The 14,887-nt window shown below is 35.1% G+C and overlaps 2 protein-coding genes across 2 annotated transcripts in view; both read left to right on the top strand.

The window, feature by feature from the left end:
• The first annotated feature begins 2,644 nt into the window (after positions 1–2,644).
• Positions 2,645–3,586, top strand: LOC147760007 (E3 ubiquitin-protein ligase TRIM32-like). Its single transcript, XM_086995669.1, has one exon. The coding sequence runs from the start codon at positions 2,645–2,647 to the stop codon at positions 3,584–3,586; it is 942 nt and encodes a 313-aa protein (XP_086851795.1).
• A 3,238-nt stretch (positions 3,587–6,824) lies between these two features.
• LOC106164607 (uncharacterized) overlaps positions 6,825–14,887 on the top strand; it is a 39,613-nt gene continuing 31,550 nt past the window's right edge. Inside the window, exons 1-6 of the mRNA XM_086995668.1 lie at positions 6,825–9,437; positions 11,920–12,075; positions 12,241–12,291; positions 12,883–12,933; positions 13,767–14,012; positions 14,407–14,531. Of these exons, the coding sequence (XP_086851794.1) occupies positions 11,949–12,075; positions 12,241–12,291; positions 12,883–12,933; positions 13,767–14,012; positions 14,407–14,531 (600 nt within the window). The 5' untranslated portion in view covers positions 6,825–9,437; positions 11,920–11,948. The remainder of the gene's footprint in view (positions 9,438–11,919; positions 12,076–12,240; positions 12,292–12,882; positions 12,934–13,766; positions 14,013–14,406; positions 14,532–14,887) is intronic.

The following is a 14,887-nucleotide window of genomic DNA, read 5'->3' as shown; positions in this document are numbered from 1 at the left end:
CAGAATGGAATACAGTAACAATATAAAGTCATATCAATGAACTACCACTACAACAAAAACTACTACTGATACAAATAAAAATAATAATAACAATAATTCATTATAGGCTACTGACGCTAATCTTAGCTCCGATGCACACTGTAGGTATTTCCCGAAGTTGTTTAATTGTGAGGCATTGTTAAGTGATAATAATTTAATTAGTTTGAAGACTGCGAGCTTTTTGGCCTTTTAACATATATATATATATGAAGCCAGGGATCTTTTCTTGAAATAGTATTTATTTCAAAACATTTGCACATCACGGTCTCCTCTGTATTCACAGCAGCGAGGCGGCTCGTTTAAATTCTCAAGAGACTCGCTTAAATTTGTTAAAATAAATAAATAAATAAATAAAACCCTCGCTGAGATAAATTACTACTAACAGTATTTTTTTTATTCAGGTTAACTGAAAATTATAAAGATGGTGAAGTAGCCATTAATTTCCTACGGATCATGTAGAAAGGTGATGAATAAGAAAATATATGGAAAAATTGGTCGTTTATAACTGACCAAATATGTCTAGAGATAATACAGTTTACATTCAAGTTGACCACCAATATCTGGCATATATATGCATATTTGTAATGTTAAGATTTTTCATGTTTTTAAAAAGGCAGATAATTAAATTAAGTCTAGACATAAGGAAGTGCACATGGTGCATTTTGGTAGTCATTTTAACGAATTTTCATTAATTCCAATCTGATTTCTTTACTGATGAATTATTCGTATTATGGTTTTCAGAGATCGTTTCATCTTCACCACCCTCCTGCAGATTAAAGCTATGCTGAAGAATAACATTATTGTTCTTACAAGGTTAGAGCAAAAATTGAAACAGAACAGAAGTCCTGATGACAATATTGTCTCAACTGACGAGTTTGCATTTCCTATGGAGACTAGAGAAGATGTGGCAAGGGTTGAAAACATACTTAAAGATAAGCATAATGAAATTACTGGTAAGTTAAAAAAAATAGTATGATTAAAATTAATGTAGTGATTGTTGTGCTGAATCTACATATGGAATAAATAATACGTTGATTTTTAAAATAGTGGTTATTTGATCAATGATTAATATAACACTTTAATCTGAACACTTATCATTTGTTGTAGCCTATGTATATATATAAATGTGCTTTACTAATTAAGAATAGGCTATTTTATATTTATTTCAAAGGTCAAACCACCTTGCCACACTGGGAGGGTTTTCCTCCAAGGAAATGGTACAGTGTAGATAGGATCATGTCTACTATTTTTAAAACTAACATATTGCATGCCAGTGTAACTGGATTGGGAAGGGCAGAAAGGTTGCACTAAAAAACCCGGCCCTTTAAAAGCAATGGAATGTTTGCATTTCGTAATGATCAAATAATGTTTGCTCAGATATATTTTTACATATTAATTGTATTATAATGATCCTGAAGTAAAGTTACAGTTCAATATAAAGGTTGTTTCTTCTGAACAACTGTCTTTTTATGGTTTTTACATACATTCTCTTAAGGATAAACGCATATCAACCTATTTCTGTCCTTTGATAAGACCATTCCGTTTTGTAGCTCCTGTTTTAACCATTTTTGTTTACTGTCCAATTTAGCACTGTTAAGATAGGAGGATTAAGTTAAGTTTTTTTATATTTTCACAGATGCAGGTAGATAAAAGAGCTACCGAGACTGAATAAGACACATGCATCAAATTGTGGCTCAAAAATGCGCATGATAGGGATGGCGGCAGAAAATTGAGGGAAATAAAAAAGGAGGTAAATAAACATATTGTAAATACACAGAGTTGCAAAAATTAGGTAAATAAACACACTGGACAAAAGAAGTGTCACCCCCTGCAGAGTAATGAAAGTTATAATGCCTGGGTCTACTCTTAATACACTAACCTCTTCACTATAGCCTAACTTGACACGATGAAGATAGGCCATAGTGAAGAGGTTAGTGTCAAGTTATCTCTGAAGCTCAGGGTGCTCTTAATATGACTAATGAGTATAAAACCGCTGTACTATGTTTTTTTTTTTTTTTTTTTTTTTTTTGTGAAATTTGATGTTTATAAAATGATACCAGGAGCATATCATTCCAGAGTCATTTATCTCCCCCAAAGTATTGGTTCACTTCTATTGTCCAGTGTGTGTAACAAAAAAAAAAAAATAATAAAAATAAAATAAATAATGATAATAAATGAAATAAAATAAAAAAAAAAAATAAAAAAAAAAAACACTGTTAAAGGTGATAACTGTGAAGAGACATATTAGTTTTACGCATGTCTTTTTTTTTTATCTGAAATCAAATAATCATTTTCCAGTTACCTTTGTACGGCATTTCTTTTGTGCGTCTATAGTTTTGCTATAAAAAAATACCGGAAGTCGTGTTGCGCAAAGGATTATGGTCTATATGAATGAGGCGCCATTTTCTTCAACAACCAGGAAGTAACAGGACGGAGATTGTGGGATAATGTTGAACATATTTGACAAAGAAAGAGATATGATCTGACCGACTTGTAGGTATATGGAGCAAGTGTTTATGTTACTGTGATCTCCAAGCTGCAGCACCAGAAGTAAACATAAAGTTTAGCAATCGCTGACAGAAATATTACAGGATCTACTGTCGGAATGGAAGCCATGTTAGGGCAGTCTAGACGAGGTGTAAATCCAAGATCAGGACAGGTGACAGTACAGACACAACCTCCATTAGCTAAACAGGAAACAAATACAACATTAGCTACACATCCTAATGTTTTCTTAGAGAAGGCAGAATGTGTGCGTTCCTTCAGTGCTAAACTGGAAGATGATAGAGAAATAACCAACATAACTGGGTTAGCCATAGATAAGGAACACATGTTTGTTGTGGATAAGTGGAACAACAGAACAAAAATATTCACACATGAAGGACAATTTAAGTTTGACATTAAAGTAAACAAACCATGTGATGTGGCTGTGTCACAGACTGGTCACCTGTATATAACATCACTGGGTGACAGTTGTGTCCAAGTGTACTCCACCAGAGGTCAGCAGGTGACAACCATGGGTCAGGGTCTACTGGAGGTTCCATGGGGTATTACACTGAACAGACAAGGTCATGTGATGGTTTGTGACGGAGAAAAGATGTCCATCTTCACATTCCATGCAGACAGTGGACAGCTCCTGAACACTATTCCACTCAGTATGTGTAGATACCCAGTGTACATCACAGTGAACAGTGTGAATGATAACATTGTGATATCAGACTGTGACATGGGGGGACACTGTGTACATGTGCTGTCACCTACTGGTGATCATCTGTACCAGTGTGACGGCAGCAGAGAAGGCAGTGAACTGAGGTATCCATGTGGAGTGTGCACAGACAGCTATGGTCACATCTTCATTGCTGACAGTAACAACAGTATAGTGGCACTGAGTCCACAGGGACAGTTTATCAGATACATTGTCACTAAGGATGATGGGTTGTATCCCAGTGCAGTAGTCATCAACCCTGCTACTGGTCAACTGGTGGTGGGAGAGTGGAGCGGCAATGTTCATACATTCACGTATATTGAACTGAAACAAGGTCAGTAACATGTATTAACTGTGGGTAGATATGATTATTATGTAAAATATTTGAAAGTTTATTAGTCTTACAATGTTTTTATCCATAAATATGTTTGCCTTTATTTCAATAAAAAAACTTTTTAAGCATATATTTAAATTCAGTGAGCACACAGCTGTGCTTTAGTAAAAATGTATGTAGAGTGGAGACATTTTCTATAGTTAATACTTTACTGTTACTGACCAATTTCTATGAACCCATTAGTGATTAGGATTTTGAATAATGATGAAGAACTCTTTTTAATGGAATTTACAGTATGCTTTATTTGTATTTTTATTAAGTCAAAAGAAAAAATCTTATATTGTTTAATCCCTGAACTTCTTGTCCATTTGCCAGTAAAGAACAACTCAAGTCTCACAACAGAACAGTCCAATTCTTCATCTTGTAGCTGTTCATGAAAGCTTAGATATACCTAAATTCTCAAATTTTATGTACTTTGTCAAGTTTCTCGATGTCTTACCACTTCTAGATTCAAAGACATTTCATCACCAGTTTGTTGTTAACACACACAAATAAATTAAATGTTGAAGTACTTTGGATGATACCTTATTTTCCTGATTTTGTGGATTGTTATTTGCAAATAAAACTAGCAGACGACCATTTTTCATGAAATGGAACTACTTTTCACAGGAAGTAGTGTATTCATACACAACAGTGACCTTGGGTTTGGAATACAAAGAAATAGTACATGCATTCATACTGTCACAGCATGCAAATTATAATGAAATATACAAAACTAAACACATTTTTATGTAACACAAAAAGTTAAATGCATTTTTATTTATTTATTATTATTATTATTATTATTATTATTATTATTATTATTATTATACTGGATAAAAACATTGATGAAATGGTTTTGACCACCTTTTTGGACTTTTTAAACTTCATGCTGATGGACCCACATATTTATGTCAAAGGCCCCGACCAAATCTAGTCCCATGCATAAAAAGCCCAGACCCCATGTTTATTACGCCCTGGCTAGGCCCATTCTTTATGGTGTTTGTTTTGTTAACAGCATAATGGGCAAGTTAATTGACCAAGTTAATTGGCCAAGCTGCCAGTTTGTTTGTATGGCATGTGCAGGGGATGTCTTATAGAATAATAAAATCAGACAGAATATGCTGTGATTACTAAATAAAATAGATGGGGGGGGGGGGGGGGAGACATCAAGGGGTTCATGATTATAAATACCATAGCATTAATAATAATTGTTACATATGCACAACTCCTTTCTTATGTGTAAGTCATAACATGGTAAATTTATCTTATTATCACGCAGGTGTAATATTTGGCCTTATCAACTATGTTTTTCATTGCATTAACAAAAATAAGTAAAATGTGTACAAAAGCCTGTTTCAGCAAAATGGTTTAAAATAATTTTTACTCAGAACATATCTTTGGAAGAACCTGCTAGGGGAGAAGACATATATGTTGTGGGAATTATACACCAATATCATATTCACCATAAATCATTGACATGAAGAGCTAGTGCATCATATTTATGACCTAAGCTGAAAATGACCCATCGTAACAGCTAGAAATAGGTACTTTTTGGACACATAATTGGCCATATTTTTATGTACAGACACAGATGTGTCTGTACATATAGCCATCATCTGCGTCTGTCGTCGTCACCGTCGGTGCCGTCGTCGCCGTCGCCGTCGCCGTGCACTTTTACCGATAACACGATAATTGGAAAACCATTTTACCTTTTGACTTGAAACTTGCAGAACTGATGAATATTCATAATACGCAGGTCAAGTTCGAAAATCAGCATGATCGGGTCACTTTTAGGGAATTTATGCTGTTTTTTCACTTTTTTCTGCATATATGCAGCACCGATAACACGATAAGTGGAAAACCATTTTACCTTTTGACTTGAAACTTATAGAACTGATGAATATTCATAATACGCAGGTCAAGTTCGAAAATCAGCATGATCGAGTCACTTTTAGGGAATTTATGCTGTTTTTTCACTTTTTTCTGCATATATGCAGCACCGATAACACGATAAGTGGAAAACCATTTTACCTTTTGACTTGAAACTTACAGAACTGATGAATATTCATAATACGCAGGTCAAGTTCGAAAATCAGCATGATCGAGTCACTTTTAGGGAATTTATGCTGTTTTTTCACTTTTTTCAGCATATATGCAGCACCGATAACACGATAAGTGGAAAACCATTTTACTTTTTGACTTGAAACTTACAGAACTGATGAATATTCATAATACGCAAAATTGGCCATATTTTTGTAAATTGTAGTCCGATTATTATAATTCTTTTTTTTATTTTGCTCCTATGAACAGTGTCTTTGATATCAGTCTGTCAGCAATCTCTAATCATAAATTGTTAATTTATCAGACACTTGTAACATTAACCACATTTAATTGTTCACCCTGATTGTGAAACAGCCGGGTACGTACGGATAAAATTTAGTCCCAAAATATTACACGTCCCTATACTCCCGTTACCGATAGATACATAAAAGAAAAACGGAAAAAACGTCTTTTTAGATTTAAATACCGATAGATCCGATTTTTTTCTGCTGTCCTATATATTTGCATTCCTATAGATATGACGTCCTCATAAACCCACGTCCTTTAAATCCGCATACCTATAGATCCACGTATTTTTAGATCCAAATACCGATAGATCCATTACAGGTACACTATTGCTCGAAATGGTTGGTATACTACTCAGTACATAAAATGCACTTCTTTAAAACGACAGTACGCAGTCAGCAATATATTATTCTACTAGATCGTTTTCACACAATACTCAGTGAAAGAACATAAAAAGAACAAAAGTGTGTTCTATATTTCACAACGCTTAATTACTGTTCTAGCGTCAGAACACTGTTTAAAGCGTTCTCAAAATGTAACATTCAAACACGTAAAAAGTGTTCTGAATTTACATGTAAATGTGTTCTAAACAAAACAAAACAAAAAAGAACATAAAAATGTGTTCTAAATTTCACAACGCAAGTTGATATGGGCCTTTTAGCCGATTACAATGTCAGATAGATGGATCTAGCGGTACCTGGATCTAAAGATACGTGGGTTTATAGGAATCTGTTGGTGGATCTATCGGAACGTAAATTTAACGAGACGTAAATCTATTGAGACGTGTATGTATAGAGACGTATCTATCGGGACGAACATTTTATTGGGACGTTTATCTATATGGCGGACCCCAAACAGCCGCCTGCTCCAAATGTACTTGGTCTTCTCCAAATTTAAAAAAAATATGGATGTTGATAAAATTTATTCTGAACAGTCTATAAGCCAGGCAGATTCAGTACAATGGCATATGTATTTGTAGGTTGATAAGTTATTAACTAAAGAAAAAAACTTCATGTAATAATCATAATAGTGATACATAATACATGTATGATGATACATTTCACCACATTATGATGCAAACACCATCAAATGGAAACAAAAATAAACTTGTTATTAAACCAACTCAACAAATGTTTGGGCCAAGCAGATATTTAGCATTGTACAATATACATGTATGCTGATTGCCATTTCAAGTCTAAATTAAACAAACATCAGTGTCGCCTACAAAACTGATACAACTGCACCAAATATCTCTTGCTATATGAAATACTTGTTGAAATGATGTTTTCAATAGAACTTATTTTTTATTTTATATTTTTATTTAATCATGAGAAAAACTTTCTAAAATGTTGATTCCCATTTCTTAGTATTATCATTATGCTTCACATATATATCAAGGCTGTTGCAGTGTTTTTTTTAACTAGTAAACAAAATCTCTTACACTGCTACAGCACATCATCTGCTAGCAACAATTTTTACATCTGATGGTTTTTAGAAGCTATACTGTCCCTATGATTCATCGGCTAATATTGTTTTTATCTCAAGGTCAAACAGGCCAAAATCTCCTAAAAATGGGGGTTTAAAAAACATATATATGTTTGTGCCAATTTTTAGAAACTACACTGACCTAAGTGTGGGGATTACATTTTGGGACTTTATCTTCGGGATTTTGGGGTCAATCGGTGCATTTTCACAGGAGAGGCAGCCGTTAGATGCCAAAACTGAAAACTCTCTATTAAACCGGAACCCTAAATACAAGAGACCTCTTGTTTTTTGCATTACGTAGAGCTTGTCAAGCTCAATTAATACTGGGGTTGGAATCCATTTTTGTTTGTTTTTGATATGTACCGGTGTAGGTTAAGAGTTGTGCTATATAAAAAAGTACATTTCGATATTCAGTAGTGAAGCAAAATGTGAAATACTCAAAAACTGGCAGAGATACACCCATGGTTACTATTGACCTTGAATAAGAAGTCACATACTGGCAGCCAAACTGTGACCTTGAAATTGACCTTTGACCTACTTTTCATCATGTACTAAGTCTTGCAAATTTTTTGCCTCTTTTATCTGCAAAAATGGCAGAAATACACTTATAGTTACTAGTGACCTTGAATAGGAAGTCATATACTGGCAATCTTACTCTACGCCGCATTGTAATCTGGAACATAGTCAATCTTACACGTCAGACTTTGTGTGCAAATCGACTTTGTGATTTCTGATAAATGTCTGTATACTTCTCTTTGTTCTTCAGCAGTGATTCAGTATCCAGATTACACACCCTTTTTATCAATCTATTTTACTCAAAGTTTGCTTTACCCTGATATAAATAACACAGCATAGTATTTTTGGGAATTTCTCAATTCAGTTGAATTCAAAATTTTTAATTTAGCTGCGATTTATCGACTTTTGTCATCGTGAAAATATGAGATTTTACATAACACACGCATACCCAATGCATTTTCCATTTGAAAAAAAAAAAAACATTTCCACCAATTTAGAGTAGGTATGAGGGAGTTTTTGTGCAGGGGCGGAGCGATAAGGGGGAGTATCGGTGCAGGAAAATATAAGTACAGGAAGTATTGGTGCGGGAAATTTAAACTGTGACGTACCTTATACACATGTAGGTACTGGGAATTGTCGGCGCTGGGGTTGTATAGGTATAATAGTATGGAGGAGTATTTGTGCAGGGACTTAAAGCACAGGGGAGTATCTATCAAGGGACATACACAGATAGGTACAGAGAGAATTGGTGCCGGGGTGTATAAGGTATGCTGCAGTTTAGTAGCAGTAGCGAAAGTGTACCAGTATTATGTTAAAAATTTGACATTGTGACAGGAAAGGTAGTTTTAATGGGTGGATTCAAACATGGTCGTAGGCACGATCTGTACATATTTCTGTAACATACATTGAGCACTCCAATAACCTTTTCCCAGCCTATTTTGTCTTGATATTATCCTCCTCTGTGCTGCTCCTTCATTTACTGTTTAAATTCACTTCCTTTCTTGATTGACACTCCTTCCATCATCTCATCATCATCATTTAGACATAGCTGTTCAGTCTTGCTACTACTCACCTCCATCCTGTTACTCTCAAGCACATATGCAGGCATCCACCTCTCTAGATTTTCTCTCGCTTCCTCTCTGCTATCGCTTCACAATAAATATAACGTCTGCAAACATCATCGTTCACCTTATCCATGAGTCCTTTTGTCAATCTGAAGCATAACATTTGTATTACCAGGTGAGTTTAATGAACGGCTTCGCCGATTGTGTGAAAGTGGTAAGATTCCAGTATACCGACAGCGAGTAGCTATTGTTGGACCTTACGGTGTGGGAAAGACTCATCTCGCCAAGCGCCTCATCCATGAGGAATATATCAAAGAAGAAGATGCAAATACAACTGGCGTGAATATATACCGCCATAGGTGTGTTGTCCATAAAGCTGGCCGATCCTGTTGGATCAGAGGAAAAGGTAAGCAGAATATAGGAAAACGTTTGACACATATGGAATATGTTTATAAAGAATACAAAGATCAGAAGATAAGACATTTTCAATTTTACCGCATAATCCACAATAAGGAATTATACATACGTGTACGTGTGGGTGTCGAAATGTGTCCTTCCCTATCTTAGTATGGTAGACGAGGGGCTGAGTGAAAAAGTACCTAAATAAGTGGTGCCTTTGTATTGTTATCAATCAATTGACATACATGACACTTTACAATCTACTCCTACAGTCCACTACAGTACAAACACTATAAATAGTACCACCAGCATATACGCTGGTGGTACTCATTGTTTTAGTCCCGCCCCGTCTTGTACAGCTCGGCCGGCTCCGCTGGCTCCTGCGGCTCCGCCGGCTCCGCAGTCGGGCGCCGGAAACAAGTCACTGTTACCGCTTCTCCTCCTAGACCACAAGGACCTGTGTCCCCATCTCTTGGATTTAGGTCACATATAATTTCAACTTGAACACCCTGGTTTTTTTGTCTCTGTTGGTGCATTAATTGGCCTGGGCATGACACTTGTTGAAACGCACCCTTGTCAAAATTTTTGAAAATTCAAGGCTAAATATCTCCCAAACCAAAGGAATTATGGGAAAAATTACTACAGAAGTCTGACCGAAAGTCATATGTGGAGATTCCAAATATGCCCTTGGATTTGACTTTTGACCTCTTTTTCAAGGTCAAAAAAGCCAAAATTTTCTAAAAATGGGAATTTTCTGCCAAAAAATATTTGTTTGTGCTATTTTTTGGAAACTATACAGATCTAAGCTCTCCTGTTATAGTGAGAGGTTACAATTAGGGACTCCTTTCATCTTTGGGCATTTGGGGTCAATCGGTGCATTTTCACGGGAGAAGCAGCCATTAGATACCGAAACTGAAAACTTACTTTTATTCTGGAATGGTAAATGCCAGAGACCTTTTGTTCATTGCATTTTGTAGAACTTGTCAAGTGCAATACTGGAGGTTTTGTCCATTTTTTTGTTTTCGATATATGGTTTAGGCATTGTTCTATATCAAAAATAACAACATTGAAATATTCAGTGGGGAAAATGGTAAATATTCCAAAATTAGCAGAGATCAGCCCATATTTACTATTGAACTTGAATAGGAAGTCATATACTGGTAATCTAACTGTGACCTTGAAATTGACCTTTGACCTACTTTTCATGATGAACTGCACTTTGAAGTTTTCTGATCTTTATATCTCCAAAACTGGCAGAGATACACCCATAGTTACTATTGAACTTTAATAGGAAGTTATATACTGGTAAGCTAACTGTGACCTTTAAATTGACCTTTGACCTACTTTTCACCATTAACTGAACTTTGCAAATTTTCCAGCCCTTATATCTCCAAAACTGACAGAGATACACCCATAGTTACCGTTAAACTTGAATAGGAAGTCATATACTGGCATTCTTATTGTGACCTTGAAATTGACCTTTGACCTACTATTTATGATGAACTGCACTTTGCATGTTTCCTGGCCTTCATATCTCCAACATTGGCAAAGAAATGCCCATAGCTACTATTGAACTTATATAGGAAGTCATATACTGTGACCTTGAAATTGACCTTTGACCTACTTTTTTACCACAAACTGAACTCTGCCTATTTTCTATCCCTTATATCTCGAAAACTGGCAGAGTAGGTCCAAAGTTACTATTGAACTTGAATAGGAAGTCATATACTGGCAATCTTACTGTGACCTTGAAATTGACCTTTGACCTACTATTTATGATGAACTGCACTTTGCATGTTTCCTGGCCTTCATATCTCCAACATTGGCAAAGAAATGCCCATAGCTACTATTGAACTTATATAGGAAGTCATATACTGTGACCTTGAAATTGACCTTTGACCTACTTTTTTACCACAAACTGAACTCTGCCTATTTTCTTGCCCTTCATATCTTCAAAACTAGCAGAGATCTGCCCAGTGTTGTCCCTAGGTTTTCTCTTTTGTCAGCATACCAGTATTTGCAATACTGATAATGCATTTTAAGGAAAACCAATAGGCCTATTGTCTAGAAAATCACAGGAGTGATCAGTGCTGGGAAAATACAGGTCAATTTGAACATCTCCTTAAATGGACCATTTTAACTGTTATGTTTTTTCGATTTTTTTTTTCATATTTTGAGAACTCTTGTTTATTGCATTTTATAGAGCTTGTCAAGCACAAGACTGGTGGTGGTGTCCAATTTTTTTTTTTTTTTTTTTTTTTTTTGGGGGGGGGGGGGGGTCCATATGAATGCGCTTACTCCAGCTGGTGGTACAATATCCAGAGGCGGTATCGCCTCTCTGATCCTCTAGTTTCATAAAAACACCATGCTTTATTTTACTCAATATTGAATTGAATTTTTCAATGGTGTAGCCTGATACGTACACTCAGAAAGGGTACATTTAGATACAACGCTTGATCTACCTGTATGATCCTTCCAACTATTCTCAGATGATCCAAAAGACCAGTTTGCACAAAATATGGCAATTGGACTACAGAATTCAGATACGTTTTGTGAGCCGGACTTAACAGTATTGGACCAAACGCCACTAGAGGAATCCCTACCAGATTCAGAAGAGAATATTAATAACATGCTGACAAATAGAGGTATTGTACATGATTGTCTCGAATATCTTGGTGCAATTTAAGCAGATATTTGTAGTTATTCTTCTTTTTTGCCAAGAGATTCCACCTTCTATGTGTTTTTCGTTGACCATTCCACATATATATGTTAGAATGGTGTTTGATATTCTTCTAATCTTTATTCTACAGCCGCTCCCCCTGATGACAGTGAATCACCTGGCTCTCCTGACAAAGCAGCAGGTAAGTAGTTCACATGTAGTAAAACAAAATTCTCGTGTATTGCTCAGAATATGCGAGAGTTGTGGATTGAAATTTACAGAACTTATTCTTCACATGATATCACACATATGTGCTTAATTTGAGAGCTTTAGCTGTTATATATTTTCTACCGTGCCCATTCAAAATTGAAAAAGAGCTATTTTCCGTCGATTTCTTGAAGGGCAAGTCTACATTTGACAGATTTGCCCTCTTGTTTTATCTGGGTACAAACACGACAATTTAATTTTCTGTAAAATAAGTCTTCTTTATATGACTGAGGATTATTTTTCTTTTTGCCAAGGGATTCCACCTTCTATGTGTTTTTTGTTGGCCATTATACCTTATGTGCCTTGAAGACTGGGCACTTGATACCAATTATACTTGATCTTATTAGACGTATTTTCGATGTAATTTATTTATTTTTATACAATATTTATAGACCAATATCCCAAAGTTATATGTTAAAATTTTGTAAAGAAATTCCTTTATCTTAGCCACGTTTTTGTTTACTTTAAGATTGAGTCATTTTCTGCTAGAATGGTGTTTGATATTCTTCTTCTCTTTATTCTACAGCCGCTCCCCCTGATGACAGGGAATCACCTGCCTCTCCTGACAGAGCAGCAGGTAAGTAGTGCACATGTAGTAAAACAAGATTCCGTCTTTTGCTCATAATCTGCGAGAGTTGTTCTTAGCTTGTCGATTAAGTATGTGAGTTCCTGCATTCTTATTTTCATCAAACTGTATTAATAATGTTACATTAAAATTGACTATACCTTACAATTTTAATTGATTTTAATGAATGTTAAAACATTCAGTGTTTATCACCCCGTTATGTTTTGAGCTTACTTGTATTCAACAGAGAGGATACATTTTTAAGAAAAAAATGTTTTTTTTTTGCAAATTGCTGATAAACCTTCAGAAACAGATGAAAGCTTCTAATTTATTTGATAACTGTTTCACAAAGTTAATTGACACTAAATACATTCAAATTTTGTCAATAATTGCGATACTTTTTTATGCTAAAAAGTTTTATTTTAACCATACTGTTTATTGTACAGTCCTTTTCAAAGGTGAAACTGGATCTCATACCTCTGGGGAAGAAAACATGAGTAGTATAAGAATGTTGACGATATGTCGATGTATGAACAGTGCCTGACAAATGAAATAAATTAGATTGAAAGCATGTCTGTAAAGATTAAGGTCTAGTCTCTCTCAACCCCCCCCCCCCCCCCCCTTGAAGAAGGCACATCAGCTGAAAACTCAATCGGGTGCTTGATACCAATTATACTTATTACATGCATTTTCAATCTAATTTATTTATTTTTATACAATATTTATACAATATACTGCGGGATTAATATGATGATTTGGATAAATATGCACACATTGCAATACATAACAATATGCATTATGCTAAAATCAGTTAGTTTGGACATAGCTTATTGTATTCCTCGCAGTGGCAGAAAGGGACCATCTAGATGATATTGACAAGGAGCTATTGGAAAAAATTGAGAAAATTGCCCAAGGAGAAGATGTGGAGCCAGAGAAACAGGTCACAATTTGGGATTTTGCAGGACAGGATGTCTACTACACCACGCACCAAACGTTCCTCTCAGAGCGGATCATCTACTTGTTGGTATTCCGACTTGACCAGGACCTCGATGATAAAATCCGTGTATACAGGGGAGAGAAGACGCTGAAAGGTATTGTTGAGCTTTATGTATAAATCTTAACATGTATAAACTACTCAGGGCCCTCATGTAAATAATTGCCTGTCAGCTGTGTGTAATTTCTTTATTAAAAGACCCACATTTTTAAATCTCTCTATTGCTCTTAATATATATATATATATATATATATGTATATAAAACATTGAGTTTTTAGTAGTGTTAATTTTAAATGGTTCCAATGAGTGTTTTAGATTTTAATATTGTAGTAATTTTAAGGATTTTAGTTATATTATCCGTTGTAAGGCACCCAATAAGAAACATTATTATTATTATATTAATGGGTGTTATTTTTTAGCAATGCTGAGGAGAAAACACTGATTAATATTCATCTTTGCAATTACCTCAAGGCTTTATATACATTTTTCAGAGTTTATTATGTTTTGGTTAAACTCAATCCATATGCACACTATTGGAAAATTGAGGGAAGAAGACAAAAATGCCATGCCATACGTCTTGATTATTGGAACTCATAAGGACAAGTTATGCCCACAGGTGAAAACGCTTTTCTTATCACAATTATTCAGTTACTACCATACTTATTCTATGTATAATTTGTATCTCTTCAACCATATCACATTGCGATTCCTGATGAGTGACTTAATTATTTAGAAACTTTTCACTATGTGACTATTTGTGAATGGCATGATTTAATGTTGAGGGAAAAGGGTGTCCCTTGCCCACTGTACCCTATCCTAATTTTATAGGTTCATTGCAACATACCCCATTTTTCAACTTGAACGAAGTGGACTATATCATATACACATATATACATGTACATACACACACCCTGGTAGATGTTTTCTTTCGCTGACACTTAAGCATTATTATATAGTAGTGAAAAACTACAA

This window comes from Lingula anatina, chromosome 9 (assembly GCF_051362555.1).
Source record: "Lingula anatina isolate TDL-2025a chromosome 9, LinAna3.0, whole genome shotgun sequence".
NCBI classification, from domain to species: domain Eukaryota; kingdom Metazoa; phylum Brachiopoda; class Lingulata; order Lingulida; family Lingulidae; genus Lingula; species Lingula anatina.
The sequence above is the reverse complement of the archived record's forward strand: the minus strand, read 5'-3'. Positions and strand labels throughout refer to the sequence as shown.

Coding starts and splice junctions, on each gene's coding strand:
- LOC147760007 (XM_086995669.1), top strand. CDS start 2,645: ATGGAAGCCATGTTAGGGCAGTCTAGACGAGGTGTAAATCCAAGATCA.